The 8,669-nt window shown below is 38.0% G+C and overlaps 1 protein-coding gene across 1 annotated transcript; it reads right to left on the bottom strand.

The window, feature by feature from the left end:
- Nucleotides 1-1,440: 1,440 nt before the first annotated feature.
- kmt5b (lysine methyltransferase 5B) lies at nucleotides 1,441-8,445 on the bottom strand. The gene is made up of 10 exons (XM_056478205.1): nucleotides 8,080-8,445; nucleotides 6,925-7,221; nucleotides 6,698-6,845; nucleotides 6,443-6,608; nucleotides 5,716-5,825; nucleotides 5,467-5,633; nucleotides 5,344-5,363; nucleotides 5,114-5,250; nucleotides 4,042-4,241; nucleotides 1,441-3,948 (listed from the first exon to the last, which is right to left on the bottom strand). Exons 2-10 carry the CDS (start codon nucleotides 7,076-7,078, stop codon nucleotides 2,624-2,626), a joined length of 2,427 nt encoding a protein of 808 aa, XP_056334180.1. The 5' UTR covers nucleotides 7,079-7,221; nucleotides 8,080-8,445; the 3' UTR covers nucleotides 1,441-2,623.
- Between the last annotated feature and the right edge of the window lie 224 nt (nucleotides 8,446-8,669).

Genomic DNA, 8,669 nt, shown 5'->3' with positions numbered 1-8,669 from the left:
TTTCACAGCTGATGAAGCCAAGACACAAGCAAATTAAGTTAGGCTACATATATATTTTAAATTATATTGTTACTATTATTTATGTTTACTGTAGGCTTAATAAAACTTGCTTTTAACGAAGACCTTTTTTGTTTGTTTTATCAAATACATATTTTAGTAGACAATGTGTAGATTGTTCCATAAATTAAGCCTGGTTTATTCTTACTCTTATCCTAAGTTCTGATACCTAATACTATGGGGCGTTTGTAATGCGGTTCAGACGTGTGTTTCCACACGTCTCTGCTCTGGTCTAATTGTAAACCATGTGCGATCCTCGACTGCAGACAGTGGTCTTCTATGGTCACATGGCCATAACGGGAACGCAGCAGGAATGAACACAAAATCACGTGTGACAACACTGTATGACCGCCATTAATTTGGAAATAAGACGGCAAATGAAACGGTAATTTGCAATCTAATTAACTAAATAGCCAATAGATGTTGTAGAGAGAGATGAAAACCAATTAGCAAAATCATAATAAACTGGTAGCAAATCGTCTAGGAATGCGGTTTTAGGTGGACTGATGTTGAAATTTACCCTGAATATTAAGGTTAACGGTGTCTGCATATAATAACTTATATTTGATTGTAACATTAACTTGATTTTATTGTACTGTAATAATGTGCACCTTTTGTAAAGCTGCCTTGAAACAATAAGTATTGTAATAAACCTGAATGGAATATTAGTTGTGCGATTTTATTACGCAAAACGTGAAACCTACGTAATCAGCAAGAGGGAAATAAAACATATTAGGCTCAAAAAAGAAGTCTGATAGATCAGCAGTAAACAAAAGCCACCAAAGCTTAAGAAAACTGTGTTCATCAAAATAAGTTAAGCTTTTTGATTTGGGAGGAAATAAAATAGCTTAATTTCATTGATCAGGGAATAAAATGTCTAGACTAAAATAATGTCAACAAATGAAATCGTTTACAAATACAACTAGCTACCTAAACCCATGAAAAAACACCTGGAAGAAGAAAATGGGTGTGTAACAACTGTGATGAGGGGCCTTATAAGTTTTTGAAACCATTCCTAGCTCCTGAGTCAGATGTGTTAATGCATACAAAAAGTGAAATGGGTTTCCCAGAGACCAGAATCGTAAACACTACTGAAAAAAAACACAAATAATATGAATACTCAACACTGCAAGTGATTTTAAGAGAAAACATCTAATCCAGCACATTACCCAGAGGATGCTTATTGGTTTCCTTGTTATAAGCAAAGCACACACACATACACACATACCATAAGTGTAATAATTTGATTAATGCATTCAGCTTCATTTGTTTTAATAGTACTCTCTAATCCAACACACTCTCGCCATTAAAAACTGTGCAGGATATGCAACCAAATAGCCTGCAACCACGTGATACATCTAATAACGACATTAGACCAGAAAATATCTTGAAAATGATTTTTATAGTTTTCAAGTACTTAAAACAGTTAAATAAAAACAAGTCCCAGAATATACAGAGTGAACAGTATGCCCCCAGATTATGTATACATCCTACATTGTTACTGTCATGATGCTCATAAGAGTCAGTTTGTAAGCTTGAGACCATAGGAGTTTTGTGATCGTTAGGATAAGAAGCTGATAACCTCTTTAAGCCCACAGATGGCAGACTTTTGACACTACAGAATGTAAAGTATGCAATGCAAATGAAAAGATAGGAAAAAAAGGGTACAAATAAAAATAGCCTAACATGGCAGCTGCCTACTTAGAGGGTCAACAATGGAAACACAAACAACAGCTTTGAATACCTTAGCATTTTTTGTCCATTTTTATAACTTTTTTTTTTAGGCAGAGCACAAAATGCACACAAAGCCACAAAGTCAATTTGATGTACTGAATACCACAATGACTATGATTCAGGAAAACGAATTCTTGATTGATGACAATTCAGTACAACTCATCTTGAGGACTTTTATCCGTAGGCACACTTCTCTATGGACTTCCAAGGTCACATAAAAAAGGTCTGACGTTCACAGAATATTAATTCAATCGTCCAATATCTTAATGGACCAGCACCAGGCCACCACAATGAGCACCACGGCCTTCCATGGCCAAAACATCTGACACATGACAAAAAGAATTTTGATACACAAAAAAAAAATTAAAATAAAAAATGCGGAACGATCTGTATAAATTTGAGCTCCTCTACACACTGTTTGTTCAACGATTCCCTTTAGCCAGATCAAGCTGAGGAGCGAGACGTGATTCTTGTGCATGGGAACACTGTTGTTGAAATATGAAGTGTCAACCTTTAGAGGTGAAACCATGCATATGTTTCCCAAGTGGATTAACGTCTTGCAAACGAAAGCCGAGAGGTTTATGGAATAGAATGGTTAAGCTAGACAGAATGCTAACAAACATTTGCACGTTATCAGACGTGGATAGAATTCAAACATAACCTGTACACTTTCTACAATATTTATATTCATAGTGAGGAAACAATAAAGAAGTGCCATCACTAAAATGTAAAGAAAGATACTTTGCCATGATTTAATTGTACATTTGCATTTTCTATTTAAATTACATCAGTTCAAAATGAACATGATGAGACAATGGATTATTTACACAGCTTATGCGTTGAGTCTGAGCGACTGATCTTCTCGCCGTCTGGAGGAAATGTCAATGTCTATGGAATCTTTGCCCACGATGAGGCGCAGGCGTTTTGCTGGTGGGAGTGGGATGAAATCATCCTCGTTATCAAAGTAGTCATCGTCGTCATCCTCTGAAGACATCGATTCCTCTTCCATGTCCTGACCTACCTGAGCGGCTGCCTTGTGATCCAGGACGTCCGCAGAATCTCGCTGCACGATGCCCAAGGTGACATCTTCTGGGTAAGTGCGGTGCAAGCCAGTGGGGTCTTCCTCCCGCTTCAGCTGGATCTTGAGCTTGGTGGAGCTGCTGTGCGGTCCGTGGCTGAAGCCGTTGTTGAGTTTGGCTACGTACGAGCTGCTCCGGTCCTTCTCGTGCTCCTTGCTGAACTTGATGCTGATTTTGGAGGAGCTTGAGGAGCTGGTTTCTCTGGGCTCGTTCTTACTGCTGCTGCTGTCTCGACGCCGGCGTAGTGTTATCTTGGGGATGCCTGAGTTATTCTGCAGAATCAGCTGAGCGTCGTAGCGTGTGATCTGTCGCTTCTTCTTGCCTTTACCTCGACGGAGGGCCTTGCTGCTCTTAGAGGAGCCGTTGTAGTGCTGGTGGCGGTCTGGAAGGCCGAGCACCACCTTCCCACAGTCTGCTACATCTGCAGCCCGAACCGCGTGCCGCAGATCTGGAACACCCTCCTGGACGAAGGACTCACCGTAGGAGTCTTCCTGTTTTACTGTCCTTCTGCGTCTAGGACACGTCCCTTTCTTGGGACAGCTGGTCTCCAAACTAGGGGTGCTCATCTGGTGCCCAGGCGTCACAGGAATGAACTCTCCAGGCTCTGACTTGAGGACGATACTCGGGCTCGCCGGGTGGTTTGAAGCTTCTGTGCCTTCAGCCCCCTGAGCACCAAGAGAAGTCCTCGTGGACCTACGAGTTCTGTAAGGGCAAAGTGTGCTGTCCTTGCATGAGGAAGCATCCTTCGAAGAGCTCTGATTGTTTTCTGATGAACGTGCAACACTGCCTTTGCTTGCAGATCTACGTCTGTCTGTGTCTCGTCTAGAGGTCTCTTTGTGATTCCCGCTAGCGCTCATTCGGCTAGAACCTTTCGTCCATAGGCCTCGACAGCGTCGTCTTCCTTTAGACAAAGTCTGTGTGGGCTTTGACTTAAGTCTCTTTGGTAAACTTGAAATATTCGCTTGACTTCGTTTAGAGGATGAGGTAGAAGAAGGAGTGCTTGACAGAGTTTGCCTTGTTACAGCCTTAGCTTCTCCGTGCTTTTTGACACAGGACTGTGAAGTTCTCTTACGTAATGCTGGAGAAACATGAAAGGAAGAGAAAAGAAATTATGAGCTTGAGCCATAACAGTATTATTAGCATCAAACATCGGGTACTACAGGTCTCTCACATGTTTGTACAGTGGTTGGTTCCTGAGAGTCTGCCTCTGCATTGGAACTGACAGACTGGCTGTCAGAGTTCCTGGAACTTTCTCCCAGCTTTTTCAGTCTGTTCAGACGCTTGTCTGTCTCTCTGAGGCCGTACTTGCTATTGATCACTGGAGCTTCAACAGGTAACCCTGCTTTCGACTTAAAAGCTCCAGTGCCACGTCTGAAACACAAATATTTGATTTAAAAATGTAATTCAATAGATGACTATGTGATCCAACTGTGTGAGTGTATAGCAGGGGTCACCAATCTCGGTCCTGGAGGGCCGGTGTCCCTGCAGGGTTTAGCTCCAACTTGTCTCAACACACCTGCCTGGATGTTTCAAGTACACCTAGTAAGACCTTGATTAGCTCATTTCAGGTGTGTTTGATTAGGGTTGGAGCTAAAATCTGCAGGACACCGGCCCTCCAGGAACAAGTTAGGTGACCACTGGTGTACAGTAACAAATAATTTATATATTAAAATTAAGCAAAGAGGTTATGCTTAACACTATTGGCGAGTATATTTAATAAAGGTTTGGTGGGAAAAAAGACCACTTGAATTTTAATTTGCTCTTGATTTACTAGATTTATTATGCTATTAGAATTTTCTTCCTAATATTTTTTTTATTTACTCAAAAAATGACAACTGGTCAGAATAACAAATAGGTTGCGACCGAAAAATTTGAGTTCTTCCATCAAAAATGATTTTCTTAACTCACTAGTTCAAACACTGACTAAAAATGAAAACATAAGGGTGTATGAAAACATGGCACTTAATATTATTATTATCATACACAAGAAAATGTTCTAATTGTCAACATTTCTTTTTTTGAAAAGGTATTAGTAGTGTACGGAGTGCTAAATTTTACATTTAATATCAACTAAAAATAGATTATATGTATATTCATTTCTACATCAAGCATATACATGTCAATACAAACCATTTCTTTACATAATTATTTCAATACGATATAAATTCCTGTTAAACTTCCTAATTCCCACCAGCAACACAAAAAGAAACCTGAGAAACTAAAAGGAATGCAGCACATGATACCTTTCACAAGTATAGCATTCACAGAATTCATTGTTTTCTCCAAAGAAACCATCTCCATAGTAGCAGGAGATCTCTTCCCCTGGTTCAATGTCCCGTAGAACCTTTACACAGGCGGTATCTCGGCCTGTTGACACAAACTGCAACAAACACCACGCATCAGCAAAACTGCATTTTTCGTTCCTCATTAATCTTCATTATTGAGAAAGCAGAGTCCAAACACATGTACTTACCTTGCAGTTTGGCCTGCAATCTGTAATTAAAATAATAATAATTGTATTATTAGGGGACAACACATGATAATTGGATGATTTATTGATCACATCATATTGATCGGAATCTAGAAGAGACATTACCGTGGTTAATAAAAGCTGCAGGACCCAGCCAGAGCTGTGCGCAGTTTTTGCGTGTTGAGTACATGACACTGAAATCATTCTCTCCGTGTCGAAGCAACATCCGCTCTTCACTGGGAGACAACTCAGCAATGCAGCCCACAAGATGTTCGATTTTATCATTCCTTTTCCTAAAACATGCAGATTAAAATCATAAGACAAAAACCAGCAGCAAATTAAGTTGACAATTAGATTATATAAGTGTTAACTCACCAATCTTTTGTTGCTACAATTTTGGCTCCATTCTGCTCAGAGGAGTAGCGATTGCAAGAAAGGATCTCAAAGCCGCTGTCTGAAGCAAACATGCGAAGGTAAACAAACACCTGTCGCGACATAAAGAGAAAACACCAAATATATAATGCTTATATAGCATTTCATTATTAAACATAAAACAATATATAAATAAATATTACAAATTTAAATAATAATGTAAATAAAAATAATTTAAATTATTAAACTTTTATATTATTAAATGTTATAATATCTATAATGCATTTAAATTTTATTTTGCTCCTATAAAATACCAATAAATATTTACGTATTTAAAATGCCTTACATTTGAAGTTGTTGAATTTTTACTTTAAATATAGTAAAAAAGTAGTTTTAATCGTAAATGTTAATACTAATTTTAATTTATTACATTTTTAAAGTAACATTTTTTTGCCTTTTGGCTTTTCATTATTAAATAATTTTCAGCAAATGTGTATAAATAAATAATACATTTTATTTTAATTAAAATTATATAAAATAATGGTAATATTAATGTAACATTGAAGCAATTGTACAAACATTAAAAGTTAGAAATTATTAATCTTGCATTAACAAACAAGCCTCTTAAATGTGCAGTAATTTAGATGATATATAAAATTATATTTGTAAACATATCTAAGATGAAAAAGAAAAATTAAATTAAGTTAAATGTTCATTTGCTGAAATTTACATGCGCTTTGAAGAGCTTCTCCTGGGACTTGGTCTTGTTCAGAAAATGATGTCTTGTCCAGTCTCCAGATGTCAGAGCCTGAAAAGCTTTCTCCAGGTTGTCATGCTTCTTGAAAAGCTCAATGATCTCCCTCAGCTCCCTCTGCCGGCCTTTGATTGGTCGAAACCTTTAAATAAAATTTAAATAAATAAGTAAAAATAAAAAAAAACTCACATTAACGGTAAAATACCATTTTCAAATTCACCAAGCACAAACCTGGTGTTCATCTTGTGGGTCTGGAAGCCAAGGTACGGATCCAGGATCAGACTGGTGCTCAGATCATCATATTCGCACAACTCCTTGGCAGTCATTCCCGATGAAGGAACATGACGCCTTTCTGCCTCCGGGGGCGCCCCACCACAACCTGTTTGAACATTCGACATTAAAAACTAATAGAAAAACTAACTACTGGTAAAATCCAATAAATTGTTTAATGAACTTACGTCGACTGCATCTTCTGACACTCGGGGAGCCTTTGTTCTGGCGAAGATGGGATCTCTGTGTGTTTTGCAGCCTGGATTTGCTTACGGGCTGATTACTGGAGAACTTTCTGCCATGTCTCCTGCCATTCAGCACCATGTTCTTGGATTCTCCCATCTACTTCATACCAGCTGGCGGTTTGGAGAAGGCGCATTGAGCTTCTGTGTGCTTGTGAGAAACCATTCAACAAGAAGACGGCAGGTACAATGGGAATAAGGTCTGATCTGTTGTCTTTAATTGTTTCTTTAGTTTGACTTCACCTGTTTTAAAAAAAAAAACATTGTTTAATGTACTTTTATTATGATTACATAGCCAATAATACTTGAAACAACTTCAACACAAACAGTACAAGTTCATTTCATTACCAGCATGCCATGAACTATGAATTCACTTCAAATGTGTGAGATGATTACTTTTAAATTATTCTTAGGTGCAGAGCGCCACCACGTGGCTGCTTTTGGAAATAAGATAAGCTGTCTGATATTAAACTACAAACGTAGAATTCTCAATCGACAGGGTGTTGGAAATGACGTCTCGAATAAACCAACATTTTCTAAAATTGATGGTATGCACAAATATCACTGTTGTGTTATATTACTGTGCTTCCCTGTAGTGGCTTAAACACTCCCATATTAGCGACGGTGCATTTAAATCCCCACACAAACCACATTACACACCGATTTGGTTTACACATCAAATTACAGCTTTATTTAAACTGTACGCAACGTTGATGTTTTAAAGTGCTAATAAAACGAGTTATGTCGCGTTACATAAGGCTAACACCCTAAATTAGCAGTAAAGTAAGCACTTGATAAATGCTAACTAGCTTAGCAACGAGCTAACAAAACAATGAGACTTGCCGAACCGGCAGAGCAACGGTTTTTAAAACGAAGTTCCTGGTAAATCTTCCAGCATCATAATAACCAATATAAGAGCATGTAAGTGCAGAATATCTATTGTTTCTGAGCACGTTTTTAAAGATACTGACATTATCCGAAAATAAAGAAGCATCACACCGGGCCTAATGTGCGGCTAACTGCGATTGCTAGGCGACACCCGGAAAAGCCGTGCAAGAGTGAAGTCAGTTACTAAATCGATGATCTACCTTAAATACTCACTTGTTTCCTTCTGGCTCAAGCCTTATCCATCATCAAAGTCCAATGCAATTCCAAAAATGTCAAATTGCCGGAAAACTGTTCAAAAATATTACATTAAAATTCAAGATGGCGGCCGTTTCCAGATCAACAGAGACGACAGGACAACCGAGCCGCCTCGGAAAGAAATAGACCCAAAATGTTTGAATTACAGGCCGTACTTTGACGCTCAATCCTTCTTTTTACCTCCCAAACTCTCCGTAAAATACCGTCGCGCAAAGAAAAGGCGGCTGGATGGTGATCGAGCGTTATAAACGCCTCGACAAACTCTAATGTATACAAAGACAGCGTTGTTGTTGTACCCCTTTAAATGTGCACTTGCGGCTCAGTGCGCTTGTGTTTCCGTAGAGCAGCAACAGCATCCCACCGCACCATCGCCTCGCACAAATTCACGATTTCTACTCTAACTTTATTCTGGTCTTTTACTTATATTATATTATATTATATTATATTATATTATATTATATTATATTATATTATATTATATTATATTATATTATATTATATTATATTATATTATATTATATTATAATTGAGTTATTTATCATTTGTTT

This window comes from Danio aesculapii, chromosome 18 (assembly GCF_903798145.1).
Source record: "Danio aesculapii chromosome 18, fDanAes4.1, whole genome shotgun sequence".
In the NCBI taxonomy this organism is placed as follows: domain Eukaryota; kingdom Metazoa; phylum Chordata; class Actinopteri; order Cypriniformes; family Danionidae; genus Danio; species Danio aesculapii.
This window is presented reverse-complemented; position numbering and strand designations above follow the sequence as displayed.

Excerpts from the sequence above, each read along its gene's own strand:
- kmt5b (XM_056478205.1), bottom strand. The coding sequence starts at position 7,078 with ATGGGAGAATCCAAGAACATGGTGCTGAATGGCAGGAGACATGGCAGA. Across the intron at positions 4,242-5,113 it reads GAATGCTATACTTGTGAAAG|ACGTGGCACTGGAGCTTTTA; the intron begins GTATCATGTGCT and ends TTTGTGTTTCAG. Across the intron at positions 3,949-4,041 it reads ACCAACCACTGTACAAACAT|CATTACGTAAGAGAACTTCA; the intron begins GTGAGAGACCTG and ends ATGTTTCTCCAG.